Source organism: Cryptomeria japonica, chromosome 3 (genome assembly GCF_030272615.1).
Source record: "Cryptomeria japonica chromosome 3, Sugi_1.0, whole genome shotgun sequence".
Taxonomy (NCBI): domain Eukaryota; kingdom Viridiplantae; phylum Streptophyta; class Pinopsida; order Cupressales; family Cupressaceae; genus Cryptomeria; species Cryptomeria japonica.
This window is the reverse complement of record NC_081407.1, coordinates 914,657,058-914,681,419: the sequence shown is the minus strand read 5'-3', so window position 1 is coordinate 914,681,419 and position 24,362 is coordinate 914,657,058. Positions and strand designations below refer to the sequence as shown.

The 24,362-nt window shown below is 36.2% G+C and overlaps 1 protein-coding gene across 1 annotated transcript; it reads right to left on the bottom strand.

The window, feature by feature from the left end:
* Nucleotides 1-15,721: 15,721 nt before the first annotated feature.
* Nucleotides 15,722-23,702, bottom strand: LOC131073678 (uncharacterized). The gene is made up of 3 exons (XM_058010209.2): nt 23,313-23,702; nt 16,248-16,481; nt 15,722-16,070 (listed from the first exon to the last, which is right to left on the bottom strand). Exons 1-3 carry the CDS (start codon nt 23,553-23,555, stop codon nt 15,858-15,860), a joined length of 690 nt encoding a protein of 229 aa, XP_057866192.2. The 5' UTR covers nt 23,556-23,702; the 3' UTR covers nt 15,722-15,857.
* Nucleotides 23,703-24,362: the final 660 nt, after the last annotated feature.

Here is a 24,362-nt window from a genome sequence, read left to right as displayed (position 1 = left end):
ATCTGAATGCACAATCTCTAACTTCTCACTCTTCTTCTCTTTCCCAACCTTGATAAATTTGACTCTTTTTGTTTACCATAAACATAGTTTTCACAAAATTCTAAATCAATTTGCTTCAGTCTTGGAAACAAATTTTTTAAGTGAAGGATTTTCATCCCTTTCTCACTCATATGCCCAAGTCTATGGTGTCACAATTTTGTATATGTCCTTGCAACATCTATTATAGCTATCCCTGCAACAACTTTTTCTGCAGTAGCTAAGGTAGAATAAGTATTACCAGTACACAAATACAATGTGCCTACCTTTGCACCTTTAGCTACTACTAATGCACTTTTAGTGACCTTCCAGACATTGTATGTAAAGGTAACTATGCAGCCTTCATTGCCCAGTTGTCCTGTAAAAATTAAATTTCTTCTTAAATTAGAACATGTCTTACCTCCTTCGACAACTAGTCATTTCCAATCTGCAACTTGATTTTTATCTTGCCTTTTTCCAACAATTTGGCATGGCTCATCATCACCCAAGTATACCTGTCCAATATCACCTTGAACATAATCTAAAAAATATTTTCTATGGGGTGTGGCATGAAATGAAGTCCCTGAATCTATTACCCAAGAATCATTAACATTATCTAAACACAGAATTAAGGCATCTTGTAAAGTATAACTTGCAACGTTGGCTTCCTTACTGGTCATCTTGATTTCCATCTCCATGTTTGTTTTTTTGAGAACAACAATCTTTCTTTAATTGTCTTGGCTTTCTGCGGTACCAACAATCCTTTCTTCCTCTGGATTCAAAGCATCCTTTCTTTGACTTCCCTTGTGACTTCTCGCGATTTCCTAGTCTTTTTCCTCTTTCCTTTGGTCTTCCCTTGTTCTCTACATTCAAAATAGTGCACAATGATGTTAAAGTCTCACCTATGCTTTTCTGTCACATTTCCTCACTTAGGATAACACCAACAACATCATCAAATTTCAAAGTGCTTGTACCAGAGACAAAGTTACTTATAGCCATAACCAAGCTATTCCATCTTTTTGGCAAAGAACATAAAATTGAGAGAGCCCTAACCTCTTCATCAAAGTTAACATTTACAGAAGTCAATTAGTCGATAACTTTTATTAAATTCATTTAAATGATCTACTACATATCCTTCTTCGCTCATATTCATATTAAACAAATGCTTCATAGGAAATACCTTATTCGAAGCTAGGGGTTTCTCATACAATTTAGCCAATGCTTCCATCAAGGCTTCAGTCGTTGTTTCTTTTGATATATTGAATGCTACAAATGGTACAAGGCACAACTGAATGGTCCCTAGTGCCTTTCTGTCTAGAATCTCTCAATCTTCATTTGACATCATGGTAGGTTTCTTTGACTTTCCTTGCAATTATCGCTACAAATATTTTTGATACAAGTAATCCTCCATATGCATTTTTCATAGCTGGTAATTCAAGCCATTAAACTTCTCAACCTTTAATTTGGTTTCTTCCATTACTCCCACTCAAATCTTAAAGTCCCTGCCAATTTACAAAAATACACGACTTTGATACCAATTGTTAGGGTTTAGGTAGAGTCGAAGCAAATACAAATTAACAATTAAATGCATATTCGAATACACAAAAATGAAGAATCATAAACAACACAAATAACACAAAGATTTAATGTGGTTCACCCAAGGTGGGCTACATCCACAGAACACAGTCACCCAATCTTTTCTTATTATTCAATAAAACAATACAACACCATTACAAAGCCTTTTTCATTCTAGCTGCTTATATCATGCAATTTTTAGGGCAGCCTACAAAGTCAGTTTTTCAAAAAACAACCGGCAAGGATACGCTACAAGTGTATAGTATTTGCATGATCAGTCGCCACATACCAACAAATCTAAATATTATGATGTTTTTAATGTATGGATTTGAATATTATCATAATTTCTTGTTACTTAATATTACTAATATTATTTTTTAGTAAATAATTTATTATTTCAAAACCTAAAATTAGGAATGTCCCAAGAAAGGCACATTACAATTGGTATAAGAGCCTTGAACCTACCAACCTGAGGATCAAGAAGAGAAGTATATGTAATTGAACCAAAGAGTTCAAAGAGCCTCAAAAAGAGAAGGAGAAAACTAGAGGCAAGTAGAAAACCAAATAGAACTAATACAATGAGTAATCATGAAGGTAACCTAGGAAATGAATTGTGAGTTTTCATGGAGCAACATGAGAAGACAACACAATTGCTCCTCCAAACACTCCAAAACATGAACAATTCAATCAATAATCTTAGGCCTAACCAAACCAATGGAAGGGATACTAATTCCAACCATTCCTAACATAATAATAGAACTCCATTAAGATCATCACCTAGATTAACAAAGCTCACATTCATACCTAGAGAAGAGCACCCAAGAGAAGAAGAAGAACCCAAAATAGCCACAAATGACCTTGACGAATGTGTAGAAGCATATTCAAGAATTGATCTTGACCTTAGAAGACATTCCATTTTAAAAATATTGTGATGCAAGGACCAAAAAACACCTCTAGAAGAGAAAAAAATCCAACACAACAAAGGGTGAGTATGATGACTCTTCCCAATTCAGTGAATCAAGAAAGCTCACTGTGCAAACATGGATCCAAAAACTAGACACTTTTTTTTCTTAGCCTCATGACAAAAGAAGATTCTATTAAATTTGTCATTCTACACTTAAGAGGGTATTGTCCGCGATTGGTGGCACCATGGAATTGCCACACAAGGACATCAAAACATAGCAACATATGACAAATTTACACAAAAACTTATAGCTCGATTTGATGAAAAGCATCGCAAAAAACATTTGAAAGAGTTAACACAATTTAAGCAATGAGGTTTAGCAGAGGATTATGTGGCAAAATTTTACAGAATTTCAGACATGATGCCCATTGTTACTGAGGGAAGGTTCACATATCTATCTATTGAGGGATTAACATAGTCAATATGTGGCTTGGTGGGTGCTCTTGATCCTACATCACTACAAGATGCAATCCAAAAGGCATTAACAACAACATATTCAAAAAATATGCCATTGGGTTTGCATAAGCAACTCCATTACAAGAGAAATTGGCAATCAAATACATTGCCTCCTCAATTCAACACAAAGGAGGAATCCAAGAGTGAACTTCGAAAGAAAGGGTTACAAATTATGCTCTTGGATGTTCAAAAAGGGAACAAGTACACAATTTGGAAGCAACAACGATTGAGAAAATAGATGAAGAAGAATTTGAAACTCAAAGAACTTAGAAAAGTAAACAAGATGATGAAGAATTTTCAAGTGGTACATTGGGCACACTTTTAGGGGCACCAAACTCACACACCTTTAGAATTCGTAATCCAACAATGGTGCTACACATAATTTCATTGATGAAGGATTAGTAATGAGTATGAAGTTAGAAGCTAAAAATCTTGAAGGCTTTAATGTACTCGTGGTATATGGATTTACTACTCCTTGCACACAAATAAATCATTAACTAAGCATTACCTTGGGGGGATATAAAATAAGTGAAGATTTCTATGTAATGAATACAAGAGATACAAATGTGGTTTTAGGTATCCAACGATTGCATCCCTTATAAATGTATTATCAAGACTTTCAAAAGATGGAACAGTGTTTCCAACAACATGACCAATAAGTAATTATCCAAGGCCTATAAGATGGGCCTCTAACGGTGATGTCATAAAAAAGGATGGAAAAAGCTTTTAGGCATTAGCAAGTAGAGTGGGTGGTATAATGTATGATCCTTGATATATCTACGTCCAAAGTAGGTAAGACTATACATGTTGATGTTCTATCTATCCTAGACAAACATGAGAATTTTTTTGGCAATATTCCACCAAGACTACCTCCTAAGAGGGGTTTTGAACATACCATTGAACTATAAGAAGGGGCAAAACTTGTCATTACCATGCCCTACCGCCACCCAAGGAAATGTAAGAAAGAGATTAAGAAAACCATTATGAAGTTACTTGAGATGGGGCATATACAACTCAATTCTAGCCCTTTTGCTTCTTCCATAGTGTTAGTAAAGAAAAAATATGGCACTATCAAGATGCTTGTAGAATATAGGGATCTAAATAAAAAACTATTAAAAATTAATATCCCATCCTCAGGGTAGATGAGTTAATAGATGAACTTCATGGTGTTCTATACTTCTTTGAGACAAATTTATGTTCCAAGTACCATCAAATAAGAATGAGGAAAGAAGATGTTCTAAAATAGCTTTCAAGCGTCATTTTGGGCATTTTGAATTCCTAGTCTTACCCTTTGGGCTAACTAATGCCCTTGCCACATCTCAATCTTGCATAGATCACATATTCTGAAAGCGATTAAGGAAATTCCTTTAGGTATTCTTTGAGGATATCCTAATTTATAATAAAACTTGAGGGGATCACTTAAGACATATTGATGAAGTCTTGGGGATACTTGAGCAACAATTGTTACTTGCTAAAGCATCCAATTGTGAATTTGGGATGGATGAAATTTTGTATTTGGGACACAAAATCTATGTCTAAGGAGTTAGTGTGGATGAAGAAAAGATCAATGCAATAAGAGATAGGCCATGACCAATGACTTTAACCCATTTAAGTGGATTTCAAGGACTCTATAGCTATTATAGAAGTTTTGTCAAAGGATTTTCAATGCCAACAAGCCCTTGACAAACTTGACTAAAAAGGGTGTTTTTAAATGGAGTGAGGAAACCTAACAAGATTTTGACAAACCTACAGAAATAATGAGTTCTTGTCTAGTTTTAGTCATTCCAAATTTCTCTCTTCCCTTTGAGTTAGAATGTGATGCTTCTAGGCAAGGCATTGGAGTTGTATAATGCAAAATAAACACCCAATGGCTTATGAAAGTCACAAATGAGGAGAGTAATACTCTATTTATGACAAATAAATGTAGCAATCATGCATGCCATAGCCAACTTTAGACAATACTTGGTTGTAGAAGATTTATTGTCAAGATCGACTATAACAGCCCAAGATACTTTTTGAACCAAAAATATCTAAATCATAGGAAGATGAAGTGGGTTAGCAAGTTGTAAAACTATGACTTTGATATTGAATACATGAAGCAAAAGAATAATGTTGTGTTCGATGCTTTATCATAAAGACCTCACCTATATTCTATAACAGACATCTCTACAAGCTGGAAAAATTCAATACTTGCAGAACATGTCAAGGATGCATTGGCAAGTGGCATATTAGACAAAAACCTACAAGCTCACAAATGCAAGTTGGTGGAGGAGTTCATTCTCTACAAAGATAGAATATATATTATTCTGAGATCAAAAATGAAAGAAAAGATTGTGAGGGAATACCATGATACTCCATTAGTTAGACATCAAGGTTATTATAAAACATACAAGCAAAGGAGAGATTTTCTTCAAAGAGCCTCAAGGGGGATATTTTGAAGTATATTAGGGAATGTATGGTATGTCAAAGAAACGAGGTGGAACAAACATTTTTTGCAAGGTCATTACAACCGTTGCATATACCAAATCAAAAGTGAGAACATTCCAATGGATTTCATTACAGGATTCCCAAAGGTGCAAGGGAAAGATTACATATTTGTGGTGATGGATCAACTAAGTATGCTCATTTTCATGCAAAGTCTTCTATATATAGAGCACCACAAGTAGTCGATCTCTTCTATAGAGAAATCTTCAAATTACATGGGTTGCCTAAGAGCATTATTAGTGACAAAAATAGTAGATTCCTAACTTTATTCTGGCAAGAACTCTTCAAGTTGGTTGGAATTGAACTTACCCCAAACACTAGGTACCCACAAATGGATTCACAAACATAAATTGTAAAATTATGTCTGAGGACAACAAACCACATGGATCAAATGGCTACACCTTGAAGAATATTGTTGCAATGCCTTATATGAATTTAGCAATGAATTTGTTGAACAATAAAAGGTAAGCAAAAGCCTGTAGTATCGTGCGAAAAAAATGGACAATAGTAGAACTTGAAACAAGAGTAGTATGCATCAAAAGTAACTGTTAACTTATCCAATATGAGTTTTATACACCTATGTAGAATCCTAACGGACTCTAGATTTCAACAAATTCGAAATGAAGAGTTTTGGAGAATAAAATAACAAACAAAACTACAATTTTTTTTAAAAATATGAAATTAGGTACGCCAACTTGGTAGGGTCATAATTCCCTACTCGATGCTTGGAATTCAAAATTGCTCATAGTGTTGAAAAGATCTTGAAGAGATCTAGTTTCAATCCCTTAAAACCAATGCCTTTGGCTATTTAATTTAAAGGACTGCTAACACTTTTGACCCTAAATTTCACTCCCAAGACCTCCGAAAATGTGATTTACTAGAACATAGAAAAAATAGATTTTTAGTTTTTTTTCAATTTTGCAGCTCCTAACTACTCTGGATCATCCTTAGAATGCTTACGAATATTCCTCCCCCCTTGAGAGGCAATGGGCTCCATTGCACCAGCCTATTGCAACAAGTGAGGAAAATGTTAGGCAACCTCTTCACTAGTAAACCACTTGCCTTGGTGCAGATGTTGACTTGCTTTGACAACACAATACAAAGGAATTTGTTCGTTTCAACGAGTCTTCACATGAACATCAACAATTTGATCAATTACTAATGAAGCAGAGGCTTTAGGTTTCAAATCTTCAACATGAATTCTATAAGCAACCTTTGAAGTATCCAACAAAGGTGAAAGAGATGGACGAAGGAGTTCAGCATTAAAAATAGGATGAATCACAAAAAAATGGTGGGATATTTAGTTCAAAAGCATTATATAGTATATAGTCCATACCACAAAGGACAGAGCTTCTTATGTGGCCCCTAAAGACTGTCCTTCTAAAGATGAAGCCAAACTTTGTTGGCCACCTAAAAGTGATGTGGTGTACAATGTTGATCATAGTGCTCCTTGTATTTCTGATTGGCCTATTGCACTATCTCATAAACCTAATCTTGAAGATGACAAATTTTCTCAACAAATTTGGAAGCTCTTCCTATCTCCTTCTCTACATATGATGATGACTTGTTCTCAGTTATTGGAAGAGAAATATCCAAGTGAGTAAAAGGCGAATATCCCAAACAAACCTCAAATGTATTGTGTCCAGTAGTACCATGTATTGCACTATTGTAGCTATGTTGTACATATGGGAGACTCTCATCCCAGGTGTGAGGATGATGAGAATGATACATACGAAGGATGTGTACAATCATGTGATTAACTACCTCAATCTATCCATCCATCTATGGATGGAATGTTGTAGACTTTGTAAGTTTTGTATCCATCATTACCCAAATTGTTGACCAAAATTTTCCTACAAATCTATGTAATTTCCTTTTTTAGTAATGTAAGGGAGCTACCCCTATGGTGGCAATTGCCTAAAAACTAAAAAAGATTATTAAGCGACAATTCCTCGAGAGATGCCATATTAAAATAGGGTAGTGCTTGTTTGTGAGGAGGTATAACTCTTGTAAAGGCAATAATTATAATGAAAGGGTGCGACTCCCTCCAACTTGTGTGTATGTGCACACACGTATGTGCATGCATGTCTGTCAAAAATTAAGTTATTGCAGCCATTTGAGAATATATCTATCAACTCATTAAGAGGTATTTAATTAGAAATAATCTAGCAATTCATTGTGAAATCATGCTTTGGATTTGTGAAATGTCTTGGGAATAGGAAGGACGGCCATCCTTCTGAGTTCACGAGAGACAAAAAGGCAATCCGCCTTCATGCTCTTATCAGGTCGGACAAAAGGTGGGATGGATGTCCTACCTCCAATGTTTTTAAAACAGGAGTTGGAAGGACAGCCAGCCTTCCATGTTCTTGGACTTGATCAATGAGGACTACCAGCCTCCAAGAGGTTGGCAAGTCGAGGACAGCCAGTCTTGGAATTGCCGGTTTGCAAATATTTCCAAGAAATTCATGATATAATTTGCTACGAAGAATATGCTGTGATGTGTGGATTCAAATTTAATGATGCTATGATTTATTAATCAAAGTATTATGATATTTTTGTTTATGTATTTGAATATTATCATAATTTCTTGTTACTTAATATTACTAATATCAGTTTTTAGTGAATGATATTGTTTGCAAGCCTAAAATTAGAAATATCTCAAGAAATACATACTTCAACTAGAGTTGTTAAATAATGAACCTGAAATTTTGTTCATGAATTAGCAATGTAGTTTTAGTAAAACCTCTTGTAAAAGGTGGTGGTCAAGATTGTGAATGATGATAGGAAAAGAATATCATGCCTTCTGCAGATAACACCTGTTACAAGCAAGCTAGTATTAGCATATACGTAACAATTGGGTGCGTAATCTGTTAAAGGTTCACAACTACTATTGATTGACAAGCAGATACAGATCAATCTCTTACATTTGGATAATTGTTGCAAATTGCCAAGGTAGTGTCGTTAGGAACTTTATCATCATATCATGATAGATTTGTATGATCTTCTACCGAGAGTGTCATTAGGAACTTCAACATTATATCATGAAGAAATTTATGTTCTTGTACCAAATTTGTATAAGAATTAGTTCAAGATACTGATTATTTTTCAGGAATTAATGAAGCAACCTCACATTTTTCACTCTTATTTTTGCAATACCAGTAAGTTGAATAACGATTTCAAAGATTTCATTCAGGGTGATCTTGACAAGTAAATGGTGGGGACAAGAAATCTCTCGACAGTAAAAGGTGGGGATGCACGGTTGTATGAATAAGAATAGCAGTAATTACTGTACCCTTGACAAATTAAAAATTCTTAAAACAGAAAACATTGAAAAGCATAGTTGCAAGAGTGGGAATAACAATTGTTGCTGGCAAAGCAAGGAAACCGATTGCACCAGGAAATGCTTCACCTCCAACAGATCTACATACTTTACCACCCTGACATACATTTGAATTTACACTACGAAGATTTCCACTGATTCTGAATGCTCCTGTATTGTATAAATCAATCATTGTTGCAACTACGGGACTGCAAGCAATCAGTCTGCTTGATCTGTTTAATTTAGAATCTCTTTCAAATGTCATCGCAAGAGGATCCCTATGTCATCTTTGTACCTTTGGTATATAATATTCTCAGATATTACAGATGCAACTCACAAACCAACACAACAGAAGGTTTAATGCAAAACATAAGTTTGCAAATAAATTACCGAGTCTAGACTGGCATGTGCCCAAGAACCCTAATAGGTTTTATAGAACCACTTTACAAATGTTGAGCCGACCAACTTACAAAAATAATTGCAGGTTGTTTCAAACGAAAATAGGATAAATAATCACATTTATGGTATCTAGGGAAATTAGTATCTAACATGTAGAGGGTTAACATATTTGATGGGCAAAATCACTCAAAACTGATAAAAGAAAGAATCGAATGAATATATATGACAGACAAAATCTCTCAAAATCGAATCACAAAAGAATTACTTAACCCTCCAAATGCCAGATAAACATATATATTTGACAGTCAAAATCTCTCATAACTGATTCACAAAAGAATCGCTTACCCCTGCACATGCTGGATACCAATTTCTCTAGATACCATAAATGTGATTAGTTATCATATTTACAAGTTCGTTTGAAACAACCTGCAATTTTTTTGTGTGAATTAAGCCTGCTCAACATTTTAAAATTGGTCCCGTTGTTTATTATTGACTGTAAAAAAGATAACTGTTTTTTGCACATTATTCAAGCTCACAATTGCTTCCATTTATTGATCCAAATTCACTGGTGGATATGACAAACACATTAATATTAAAGCCTTAATCGTGTTAATGGGTTGGCTAAATAGATATTGCATTACAACACACCATAGCTAAAATGTTGAGAACGCCTCTAACTACACTCATCAGATCAAATTTCACAAGTAGAAAATAAACATCTTCAACAAGTTAAAAAATGATAAATTGATGATTTTTTTATATTGATGAGCAATCTGAAAAACATACATTTAAGTTCAAATATTGTACCAAATTCATGAATCCTAGTGATACATCAGCCAATAAATAATAAGTATATAGAAGCTGAGAAAATTCACTTCTTCAAATTTACCCTTTAGTTATGTTGAGGTCTCTAGCAGAAAAAAAATAGTGAAAGAAGGTTCGACAAGGAGAATTTATAATCTGTAGTCTGTACAGCCCTTGCCCAGTTGGCACAGCAGAAAACTTGTTCTTGGAAAATGTTACTGTACTCTTTCATAATTTATCTTCTAAAATTCCTCATGAAATAGCATCCATGTACTGCTTGATCAAAAACAAATTCTGCAGTTTATACTCAACTAAACAATAAAATGGGTAAAAGAAGTAAACCACTGAAGTCTTTATAAATGAAAACCTCAAACAGCTTGCAGGAAAAATAAATTTTAAAAATAAAAAGCCCTTAGAAAAAAAATTTGCACCAGAAAACACTGGAAACCTTCCATATACTCAGATTTCTTATATATACCGGTAAAAAAAAATTCATAGATGTGGCATTCCCAGCAAGACTGACAAGCAAATCTGATGCAGAACCCTGTTAAACACAAACAATGGGGGTTCTTCTGAATCCACAAACTGAAATCTTAAGAGAATATTCCACCCATAAAATATTCAGAGATAATCAAAACACACAAAAAACACATATGTAAATCAACTGAGTGAAAATCTTGAACCCACAAACCGCTGATTCACACTTAAATAAGAAAAGATCACAGCCATGGAATGCCACAATCAATTCTCCAAAATCGAAAGTCTGATGTTCATAAACAGTGCCTCAAAGAAACCTCAAGTTGCAATGTCAAACCAAAGGCAGACCAAACTGAGCACAATATTGCATACTAGTATCCATTCCAAGAAACTTAAACAATCAGAAGTAAAAAAATGGAAAACTTACAGAAAATCATGCAACTGAAACATCTAAGCACCCCAAACATCGAGGAAAACCATAAAGAAAGTGACAGAATGTAATGTCCTCTTTTTGAAATGGGATTTGATAATAAATAATAATAATAAAATTAAAATATAAAAGAATAAAAAATAAAACATAACATAATTAAAATTAAATTAAGTTTAATGAATGGTCAAAAGGCATGAAATGAAGAGTTGTGACTCCCTCAAACATGAGATATAAAAGGGAGAAGAGTTCATTTGAAAGGGAATATGGAAGAAGGGAGAAAGAATGGAGCATGTGAATCAAGAAAGAATTAAAGGAAGAGGAAAGGAATGGGAAGATATAAAAAAGTGACTCTTTCAAATGGCAGAAATTATGAAAGGTTGTACTCTTTCAAAGAGTGGTAATTGTGAAAGGTTGTGACTCTTTCAAAGGACAGAAATGATGAAGGGTTGTACTCTTTCAAAGGGTGGTAATTGTGAAAGGAGCAACACTTTCAAAGGGCAGAAATGACGAAGGTTTGTACTCTTCCAAAGGGTGGTAATTGTGAAAGGTTGCGACACTTTCAAAGGGCAGAAATGACGAAGGTTTGTACTCTTTCAAAGGGTGGTAACTGTACTTGTGGAAGGTTGTGACTCTTGCAAAATGCAGAAATCATGAAGAGGTGTGACTTCTCCCTTACATTGGAAGGTATAAAGGGGAGAAGGTTTCATTTGACGACATCCAATGGAGATCCATTTGGAAAAATAATTTATTATTCTCTTAACGCAGCAATGGAGGATGGTGACCCAATTCTTATGAAAGCTGGTGACCCTTTCACCAACGAAGTATAAAGGAGAAATCGTTCCAAGCATTCAAGACTCACTTATCAATCATCACTGACCATTGCATCTAATCAGCACTCACTCAATCATCACTCATCATTCTATGAATTCAACATTCATTCAATCATCATCCACCAATATACAAATCATCAAATCAAGGAAATCATTCAATAATCCATCAATCATCAATTGGGAATAAAGGAATCAAGCAAACAAACCAGAAATCAATTCTTCCATCAATTCAATCAGTCTCATATCAATATTCAAGCATCATTCAAACATCCATCATCCAAATATCAACTATTCAAGCATCAACCATTCTATCATCAAATCATACAAATATAAATTATTAAAGCATCAATTCATTTAAGTGTCATTTAAGCGTCCACTCATCAATCCTTCAAGAAATAATGATAAAGAGAAATCAAGCAATCCGCAATACTCTAGAAAACTCCTTGAGCAATCTATTTTGAACTTATTAGGAATGTCTTGCAAATAGGAAGGACAGCCAGCCTTCCAAGTTCATGACAGTTGAAGTACCAGCCATTCTTCATTAAGTACGCCACCATGAGATGGATGGATTGTATGTCCCAGCATGCTCAAGGGCTGAGAGGCAAATGAGTGCTCCTAGGCTTGTTGAAGAAGGCAATCTTCCTACATCTTATCAAGCACGCCACCCCGAGATGGATGTGTTGGGCATCCTGCCATGCTCATGGGCTGAGAGGCAAATGAGTGCTCGTGGACTTGATAGAGGACAGCCAGCCTCAAAGGTGGACTGAGGGATAGAGCTAAAACCCTTCCATGCTCTTGCAATACAGGGACGATCATCCTCGAGATTGCGGTTTAAAAACATATCCAGCAAATTCCTAATTTAGTTGACAAGGAGGAAAATGCTATAATGTATTGATCCTAATATTAATGATGCTATGATTTATTGATCCGAGTTTAATGATCTTCAACAAAACAGTCCAAAAGAGAGTTATTGCAGAAAATCAAGATAAGTTCTATCTTCTGAACTTAGAATTTTAAGTTGAATAATATAATGAAATGTCTTCAGTTTTGATAAAATTGTATTTACAAATTTATTGCAAATCTCATCTGAAGTTGGAATTGTTGTTTTAGAGCAAGAATCAGGAATATCCAAAGAAGGTACATTTTACATAGAGTTAAGGTGAAAAGGCTCTATGGAAGATCTTGTCAAACAATTCCATAATGTTTAAAAGAGAAAATAGATGGAAAAACATAGTCAGCAACAGCTTCAAAATGGGCAAACAAAGGGCCTGTTGAAAAATTGATCTGTAAACTCTTTAATTAAACTTAAAAAATCACAAATTATTAAAAATACTTGATACTTGGTAATGCAAATGAAGTTTGCTTGTTATGAGAAAAGAATATTGTGAAAACAAAAATGAAACTTGCAACTAGTCACACAAACTCAGATTTAATCCTTCAAATCCCCAAAGTATGAAGGAAAACCAGCTTTTATGGTAGTGACAATGGCCTTGCAACCTCCTTTACTATCTTGGGAAAATAACTACAAGTGAATATTCAATTCTGCACTCTACTTCTGTTTATCTCCTCCTTATGAATATTTGAACTCTACAATATTTCTCCTTTTCTATCAATCTCAAAATCATGAATCCATACCAAGTAACTATCCCCTTTCATAGATTTTTTGTGAACAAAAGGACTCTCCCAAGCCCTACAGAATTCCCCAACACAGTAAGCTGAAATGGCAACTGTATGGTTCAGAATCTTCAGATTCATATGGTCTGGACCAAGTCACTACCAAGATTGTGGTCCAGTCCACCACCATTTTTCTGTCAATATCTGTCTCTAAACTTGTCTGTGGATAAGAATTCCCATTCAAGACTTTTGTTTCTAAAACATTTTCTAGATCCAACATGGATCACACCTCCCTTCTTAGGGAGCTCTTGGTCCCACAAAAGCTTAATGAGACAATAAGTAGGGGATGAGTTCTCCCACTCTTTCTTTGGAATACCACTTTGCTTGACTCACCTCGTGATCTTTGAGTTTCATTTTCCATGTTTCGTAGGACTCTACTTTAAGTTTCCCTTGTCTTCTTTCTCTCACACCATATCCTCCCTGAGTATGGCTCTTCCTTCAATACCCAAATCTTCTAAGGAGTGTAGCACTTATTCTTCTTCTTCGTCAAGCATGGAAGACAAATAAAGCTTCAAATGCTCACAATTAGCATCTGTGTGCATCTTCATGAAAGAAGGAGATCAAGTTTGTTGTCCTTATAGCCTTTCTTTGCCAAAGGAAAGCCAAATTTTGTCCCCTACCTTAAGTTTGTGCTTTTTCCTATGCTGTTCATGCCTTTGATTATACCATTTTTGTGTTTTCTACAATTGTTCCTCAACTTTCAGTTAAATTTGTACAATCTTCTCAATAAATTTTGTTACTTCAGTCACCTCATTATCTTGCTCTACTTATGCATCATAATTTGAAAAGCTACATCAAATACTAGAAGGCAAATGTCACAAGCAAACCTCAAATAGTGACTTATTAGTAGAAGAATGCAATGCATTGTTATAAGAATGTTGAATATGAGGAAGCAATTCATCCCATGTCTTCGGACACTTACTATTATATCCTGTAATGAATTACACCAAAGTCCTATCGACCACTATTGTCTGGGCATATATTGTAACTTGCAAGTGAATGGTTGTGCTTCTTTCGCTTTCTGTCCATTATACTCCATAATGTAGACCAAAACATACCAACAAACTTTGTGTCTCTATCTAAAATCATGCATTTACGAAGCCCAAAGTGCACCCATACATTATTAAAGAACATCTTGACTACATTTTTTCTTGCCCTTTTACAGGTAGTTAGAATACACATTTTACTAAACCTGTAAGTCCCACAAACAAGTAATCATACCCACATCTACTCATAGGCAAACCTCCTATGAAGCCCAAAAACAACACTTTCCCATGGCCTTGTAGGGATTGGCAAAAGCAAATACATTCCCTTTTTCCTTGTCTTAGATTTTCCAGCGTTTACCAGTGTGGGGAAATCGCATTTTTAGCAGTTGGCCACAGCTCCTGGCTAGGATTTTCCATTACAGCATTCAAAAAGTGAAAGAAAAATTCAAATTTGCATGAGCTGTTGGAATTGCATTGGAATCAATGGGATTTGGCCAAAAAATTTAGAAACGTTTCAAACACCAAAAAATCAAACCCTGTTTGATTCTGCAGGGATTCTAAGGAGTGCCCAATACTGAGACATATAGTACTCGAAATCGGCAGGTAAAACTAACAATTCGGCAACTTGCTATAATTCTGTTTATCTCCTTATAAACAGCTAAACTCTCTACAATATTTGTCCTTTCCTCTCAATCTCAAAAAACATGCATTCCAATCAAGTTACAATACCCTATTATAGATTTATGTGAACAACATGACTCTCTCAAGCCCTAGAAGAATTCCTTTGCACATAGGAAGCTAAAATGGCAATTGTTGGCAGACACTACGATTGTTGCAGTCCCAACCAGATCGCTAGTAAGATTGCTGACCCATCTGCCTGCATTTTTCTGTCAATTTCTGTTTCTAAACCTCTCTGTGTACCTGAACTCAATTAGTGTTCAATTTTTTTTATTATCAAACATTTTTCAGATCCAATATAGATCATAAATTATGAACTGCCCAGCAGTAATTTAACCATAACAACTGCCAAGATGGATTCCAGAAAACTAAGAAACAAAAACCTTTTAAGGTCAAGAAGCAGATAAATAGAAATTTTCTTATCGTGATTCTCTCAACTGTCAGAAAGCAGAGAGGTCCCCTCAACAAATAGAAAGGAAATTGCTCCTATTTGCACCACTATTTGCAGATCATTAACTAAAATGCATTCTAATTATATGGTGCTAGAGACAATAATTCTCTTATTTACTTCAAATAACCTTGAACATCAACAGTTCTAGGCTCTCATATTCAAATAAATGTTATGCAAAATTGAATTAAAAGATACACATTGCCACATAAGAATGCCATAACATGGATTACAAGAGAATATAATTCTGATAACAGGAATAAACAGCTGTGAAAATGTTCTTTACTATGCCATTATGAAAGAGTTTACTCCAAAGCATTAATTGGTGGATGTAGATGATGCTACCGTCCGTGACCTATTTCTCAATCTGTGCAAATAACATTTGGCCCATAGATAATTTATCTCAATAAAAAGAAGGAATTCAGAATTGAACACCCATCTAAGGAAATGCTTAGCCCAAAGCTTTAGAGCATCAAAGTCGGTATATGGTACATAATCCCGCGTCCACCTTGTACCCCGCATTTTCATATACTGTTCATGGGACAATTCATAACTTGTGTGAACACATGCAAAAATATTAAAAAATAATAAATCTCTGTCTTCAAATCCTACAGTACAAGAACAATATGATAGCATGCACAACCATAGCGAATTTACTGTGCCATGCATGAACAGAAATGCTGAAGAGAAAAAAACCAACTACTTTACCAACACAAGTAGTGTCATGGATGCAATGAACGTTTCTTTCCAGTCATCCTCATCTTCAGGATCACCAGAACCGCCACCGCCACCATACCGTCCACCACCAAAACCATCATCATCTCCATCATCTTCATCATCTCGAGCCATATCTTGTGCTGTCTTCTCAGACACCTCTTTCCACATCCTAAATGCCTTATCCTTTCCTTCTCGAGCCTTTTCAAAGGCTTTTCTTGCAGCATCCTTCACATAAAATCAACAAATGCCATAATACAATTAGGAGCAATGTATATTCCAAGAAAATAAATACTAATAAATATAAGAGGTGGTTACACGTTTCAAGTGAAGTGTAAATATGCACTGAAGTCTATATCATCATTCCTATGACAATAGCAATATTTCTATTATACCAGTTTTGCCAAATTAGTCTTCACGTACTGTTCCCCTTACACACGAAGAACCAAAGTAGAGTTTACATACTTCAATACATCCGTGGGGTTCCTATTCAGTCAAACCTAACCCAGAACTTGTCAAAAATTCACAAGGAATACTCAGTTGGACTTTGCACCACTCAACACATCCAAGGAGTTTCTCTATTCTATCAAAACTCATCTTAGACTTGCACCCCACCTTTCTTAGGTGCAGCCATCTTTCGTGTAGGAAACAGAATTCATCTTTGATTCATGCTAGGCCTTTTCTAGATATAACCAGAGATTGCACAAGATGATAGGGCTTAAACCCAGGTCATCATCATAGAGATGACTCTGTCTTGCCCCAAGAATATGGCTTCAAAACAAAATTGCATTTATAGGCTTGTTGAACCTAAAATCTGATTCACTGTTAAGCAGAAGAAATAAACTGAAAGATTAACATATATAGCCATTTTGTTATAATAAGTGGGAAGCAGACGATTCCTATTTTGATTAATTAGTTTCCACTAAATAACATGGACAAACCAGCTTACATGCAAGTAAATGTCAGGACAAGCCTGCAAGTGTCTAAGTAGACACTTGCTCGAATCTTTCCCAAGAGAACTAGCACATCTTACCAATTAAGGTATGAACCACGGAGGGGAAGTAGATGATTAAAGATTATACATGAGAAACAGGATATTATATATCATTACTCATGAAAATCTAAAAACTGATTTTTATAAATGATTACTGGTAGAAACAATTCACACTTCTGACTACCAAAATATTGAGTAACCTCACAGGTAGACCAGCCTGACAGCATATACATGATGCTAAGTTTGATTCTGTGCTGAGCTATGAAAAATTAGCATGGCATCAGAAGAACAGAAGAGTGGCTTATTCTCCCCACTATATGGTAGGTCTTACGCTCAAATTTGAGAAATAGGCCATTGTGACTGACTCGATAATGAACTACTCAAGACAGTTAAATCATTCCACCCGAAATAAAATACAGAATTTTGACACTGTTGGACTGCAGAAACCCTGCATGCTTTAAAACAAACTGTTTCACCATTGTTCAGAATTTCAAGCTACTAATTGAAATGCCTTGTACGAGAGATAACAAATAATTGTTTTCTATTTTTCATTAACTCTTTAAAATTAGTTTATTGATTTTGTCATGCCCCCACCATAAGAAAATATAGATGCCCTAGAAAATTGTCTTACTCTAGGACTTCACAATTTTCTATACACAGAATAAGCGATCAGACAGCAAGGATGTAACGAGCAAAGGAAATCACATGGAAGGCAGAATTTAATTATGTATTAGACAGGGACCCACACTTCTGCAGTGATAATTGATTTTATTATTAAGAATTGAAGGGATCATTAAGAAATGTGATTAAAAGATAATCCATGGCAGCAATTGGTGATGAGAGGGCATCATTCAAATTCGAAGAGGCATGACCATTTCTGGATGAACAGCAACCTTCCAAAGGTCATCACCCTTCAAGAAGATGCTAAGATATAAAAGGAGGAAAGCCATCAAGGGGAATTATATCTGCATCAAGGAAAGAAGTTCAATTAGCATCAACGCTCATAAGAGCAGATCAATTCCTAATATATATCAGCAACCAGGCAAACAGATCAGATCAGAAATTATTATTTGCTGCAGGCAATAGTAATCTTACTTCATTTGTGGTATGCAGCATAATAGTACTCTTATGATTAATTATTCTCATATAGACATAGATAATAATATGCAATGCGATATCATACTTGATATACAACCTCCCCTACATTGAATATGAGCAATAATATTGAATATCTGATTCTTAAATTGCTGCAATCAATCATGAGGGGGTTGATAAGGGGGTACGAGGAGGGGGAACTACGATGAGATCCTCTTCTAAGTACGGCACCCATGGGGGATGACTAATGTGTCTCCCACATGTGGGCCAAGGGGGGCAAAGGTGTATCCTGCCCTTGGGCTTAGAAGGGAAGGATGCTCAGGACACCCTATTGTGGTTTCCCCACCAACCTCTACCATGGTTGATTGCCGAATGAATTAAAGGGGTCTTAATCATAGAAGGATGGATAAGGTAGCATAGATAGGGAAGGCAGGTACAAGTTTACCACTAAGCACACCACCTCATATGGATGGCGGACTGCCACATGGGGCCAAGAGGGATGGCATATCTACTCTTGGGCTTAGCATGGGGGCAGCTTCAGGCGCCCTATCATGTTTCTCATCCAAGCCCCTATTATGGTTGAACTCCAATTAGGCATTATAGATATTGTGTAGTTTACATAAATTTAAAATAGTTATGAATATATCTCTAAACCTAGTTGAAATGATTGCTCTATGAATTATACATTCAATACTTGTCTAACATGATTGCAGGTTTTATCTTGATGAAAACATTTTTTTAATAAATATATGATTCTAACTATGTTAAGTTTTATTATTTTACTAACTTGTGATTCTAGGGCAAAAATTTAGGGTAATCCCAAAAGGGGACTGTTGGTGTAAATTATGTCTCATAATTACACTTTACTTAAGTTGACTTGGGATAATGCATCTCATCATAGTTTGCATATGAGACATTTAGGGAAGTTGCTTGTAGGAGATTGTGGTCTTATCTTGTTGTTACATTCCACCTTCGGTGGGTGATCCACCTCTTGTGGAATATTTTATTATTTCTCCTACCTACCCTTGTTCTCATTGGGCCACATGTCATGTTCGTGTGCTCACATATCCGTATGGCCTTGCCTTCATAAGCAGGCTCATTTTCTTTGTATTGATTAATCCAGTTGATCATATTTTGCATCTTGATGAGAATACAATTTGTTCTTGTCAATCTCTTGTCTCTTATTTGTGCTATTCATTGTGCTCTAGATCTCGCCTATATTTGACAAATTCTTACATGGTATCAAAGCCATTGGGGCTTCATTGAGTAGTCTGTTTGGAGACATTTTGGAGCATTTCATTTTCGGATCTTAGGAGCTGCACTTTTTGGGGGCATCCTAAGATGATTTCGACCTCACTGTTGAGTTCGGGAGGCATTTCCATGAAGTTTGAGTATAAATTCGCCTATATTTGGTGAAAATCAGTTTCGGGGCTTTGGAGGAAAAAATTACCAAATTTGGGTACGGAGTTTGAAAAAAAAAATTCTTGCAAATTTATTTTTATTTTTATTTTTTCAATTCGCAGTTTTTATTTTTAATGCCATTGTAAAAATAAAAATAAAAGATATATATATATTTTGGTATTGGGGGAGGGGGTCCGCAGATCGTCCCCTCGCCACTATACTCTATTGCTGTTGGTTTTTACAGGGCCTGTACTCCCGCCCGGACCACTCTCACCACCATCATTTTCTCCCGACAACAACCCCGCCTCCCACCGTCGGCTCCTCCAGCTTGCTCGACGCGGCTTCCTCCACCAGCACCCATCCGAGCCCCACCACCTTGCCACTCCTGCCACCGCAAGCCAACTACCCGTCAGTGACCCTATGCTTTCCACTATGCCACGTGGTGGAATATAATTTGCTCCCGCCTGCACACTCACTAGCCAACTCAACACCACGACAACGACATGTGTCACATTTTGATTAGTCCATGTAGAGCCCAGTCAAATGTACGGACGCACAGTCAACCCGCCACCTCAACATACCGAACTGCCACATCTGCGCCACCTGTCACATCCATACAACCACGTCAAAGGCCACCTCAACCCGTTCGTACAACACGTCACCGTATGGATCCAATCACAATTTGTCATGTGTCAAGTTCTTACTGTACGAACATGCCACGCAGGGGGTGTGATGGTTTGGTGATAGTCTTGTGTGATTGTGCCTCTCTTTTCCTTGTGCTCTTTCATTTTGTTGCTATGGATTCTCCTAAATTTCTACTTTTAACTCCATATAACTATACTTCATGGAAAATTGATGTATGGAGTAAGCTAATGGAAAAAGGATTAACTCACTATATTGATGGAACTATAACTGCACCAGCTGATCCTAATGCTCACATGGAATGTCTCACTAAAAACATTATGGCTCTTGGAACTTTAAGGAAGTATGTGTCAAAGGATCTCATATTTCACATTGAAAAGTGTAAAACAGTTAAGGATACATGGGATGTCTTGGGAAAATTGTATGGACAAATTGATGAGATTAGGGGCTATCAACTTGATAATGATCTCACAATGTTGGATCCCAAGTACTTTGATACAATCCAAGATCATGTCACTAAGGCAAATGAGCTAAGAGCGCAACTTAAGGATTGTGGCATTGATAAGAAGGATGCATAGTTGGTCTACAACTTGTTGGGAAAGCTTCCATTAGAATATTTAGCATTTGTTTCTAGCTTCCAAACCCATCGCTTGACAGTGGGTAGTTCTTTCACTATGCCTTCATTTGATGCCTTCACAGAGATGTTGATGTTAGAGCAGTCAAAGTTGTTGAGCATGGGGATTCTCAAGCCTTCAAAGTCTAAGGCTTTGGTGGCCAATCAAGGGAATCAAAGGAACCAAGGAAAGGGTTCCAACAAGAAGCAGAAGCAGTTTAAGCCAAAGACACAATAGGATAAAGGACAATCATCCTCTCCACAACAAGGCAATGCTTCATCCTCTTTCAAGAAGAGGAATACACCTAAGAAGGAGAGACCACCTTGTGCCTATTGCAAGAAAAGTGGTCATGATGAGCATCATTGTCACACTAAGCGGATTGATGAGTTGACAAACATCCTTAAGAAGAACAACATCAATTTGCCATCCGCCTACAAGAAGAAGGAATCATCTCCTTCCACTTCCTCGCAGTCAAAGGGAAAAGGGCAAGCATTTGTGGCTAAAGAAGGTTCTTCACAACAATGGATACTTGACTCGGGTACCTCTTATCATATGGGTTCTACAAAGGAGCAGTTTTCTTCATTGGAGCCACTGAAGGTACCTCACATTTTCATTGGTGATGACACACAAGTTGAGGTTGAAGGGAAAGGTTCGATTGCCATGGATGATGAAACTTTTGAGAATGTTATTTATGTTCCTAACTTGACCACCAACCTTCTCTCTATCTACCAAATCACTCACTATGGGAATGGGAAGAAAGTTGAGTTCACACCTGATCCCGTTGTGGTAAATGATGCCTTGGTAGAAATGGGACAAGCCAATCACAATTCACGGCTTTATTCTTTCTCCCACTTTGTGCCTAGATCTCCTTCCATGGCCTCGCTCGCTCATTCAAATTCAGAAAGTAAGCTATGGCATGAGCGGTTTGGTCACCTCAACTACCACTATCTTTAGCAACTTAGCTCTAAAGAAATAGTCACTGGTCTACCTCAAATCAGTTTTTCAGAGGGTGTATGTTCAGGGTGTTCCATGGGCAAGCATCCCAAAGAGAAGTTTGATAAGGGGAAATCTTGGAGAGCTTTGGACGTTCTTCAACTTGTTCACAGCGATGTAGCAGGTCCATTTCCATCACCTTCATTTGGCAAGGCCCGCTATGTCCTCACCTTCATTGATAAGTACTCCCGCTTCACTTGGGTCTACTTTCTTCTTCATAAGAGTGAAGTGTTTGACAAATTACTAGCTTTCAAGGCTCATGTGGAGAAGCAATCAGGGAAGTTGGTCAAGATCCTTCGCATACATAATGGAAGGGAATATGTGAACAATAGACTTGAGGAATATTGTACTCTTGAGGCAACATTCAGTTGCCTACACTCCAAAGTAGAATGGAGTTGCAGAAAGGAAGAATAGAACTCTCAAGGAAATGGCTAGCTGTATGATTCATGCTCGTTCTCTTCGACCAGCCTTTTGGGCAGAGGCTATCAGTTGTGCCACACACATCCAAAATTAGGTTCCCCACAAAGCTTTGAAGGGTATCACTACTTTTGAGGTTTGGTGTGGTAGAAAACCGATTGTGAGACATTTCAGAGTCTTTGGGTGTCCAGCATGGGCTTGCATTCCTCCACAGAAACTCAAGGCATTGGAATATTAATAATTTTTAATTGTAAAATTGGAAGGAAAATCCTCCTCCATCATAGGTTCAGCTTGGTAAGAATTAAAACTACTTTCTAAAATTTAAATCACATAAGGAAGAAAATTAAAGAGATTTTCCAAAGCTTTTAGTTTTGAAAGTTGCTATTTTCTAATGTTTAGTGCCATATAGCATACATTATCATATTTAGCATGCATTGTTAATTGTATCTAGGATGCTTTATCCCCGAAAATGTTGAGTAATCTCACAGGTAGACCAGCCTAACAGCATACGAGATCCTAAGTTTGAGTCTGTGCTGAGATATGAAAATTTAGCTTGGCATTAGAAGCACGGAAGAGTCGTTTATTCTTATGGTAGGTCTTATGCTCGAATTCGAGAAATAGGCCATTGTGACTAACTCGATAATGAACTACTCAAGACAATTAAATCGTTCTGCCCCAGAGACAATACAGAAATTTGACAATGTTGAAATGCAAAAACCCTGCGTGCTTTAAAACAAACTGTTTCACGATTTTACATGCTCTGATGTATTAATGAATTTGTACAGAATTTCAAGCCACTAAATTGAAATGCCTTGTACATGATGTAGGGTTTCTTAAATTAATGATATTAGGACCAAAACAAGTAGAAGCACCACAAGAGAAAATTCAAGTAGAGGATTCAACCTTTGCGTCTTCTCCAAATACTTTTCCAATCCCATCAAACAAGCAGACAATCTCGCGTTTTCGGTTGAAGCTGATGCTCACGAGTTGCCTCCTCCATTGGGCTTCTAACCCCCACTTCGAATATTTAAGGCCCAGAGCACATGATGGCCTCTGCAATGGAGAAACCTTGACAACATTAATGGGGGCATGTAAGTGATTAGGGCTTATGCGAGGTGTATATTGTGCTGCTAATGTTTTCTGCATTTTCACAACTCCGCACCTTTTCGGTCATTCCATGAAACCCTGAGTGGGTTTTCTTGGATATATTTTTTTTAAATTGTCCAATTTGTTCTAGAATGGAGATTGATTTTTTTTTAATTCCCAGATGCTCTATGTCCTGGGGTATTGCAGTTTAAGCAAGCCAGTCAAATCAAAATGCAAATAAGAGTTATTTTATTTCATTTAAAATTATTTAATAATTTTATTATATTATAAAAATGAGAAAAAAAAATTTGAAAATTTTAAGGATTTTGTGATTTCAAATTTTTAAATAGTTATATTAATAATAATTTAGTTGAATTGTTTTTTCAAATCGTACTTAATATTAAAAAGTGTAGATGATATTTTTGATGGAGGGAATTTTTGACATCTAAAAATTGATAATTTGATGAATAGGGGAAGGGTATCAGTAGTTGTTAGAGCTAGCTTTGTACACCCTAAGTTCTTAAACGATACATCGAATTTTGGTGATTTTTTTTTTGTTTTCTTCATATACGACTTAAATGATTCCAACTATTGTTTTGGCTTTTGGGTAGTTACGACGAACATGGTGGGATTTGTTATGCGCGCAAGGGTCAAAAAGTGGTCATTTTAAGTTGACTTTCAATACATATTCTTTATTGTCCCATTAACCGCTCACTTTAACCACCACAAAAATTGCACAATTGATCCAATACTCATGTACAAATGCCCTAGTAATCATGTGTTATTGGTACCTATAAAGTTGCACAATTGGTCTAATTATTTACTTTTTTTTCTAGCTACTAAGTATACTAGTGGGTGATTATTGGA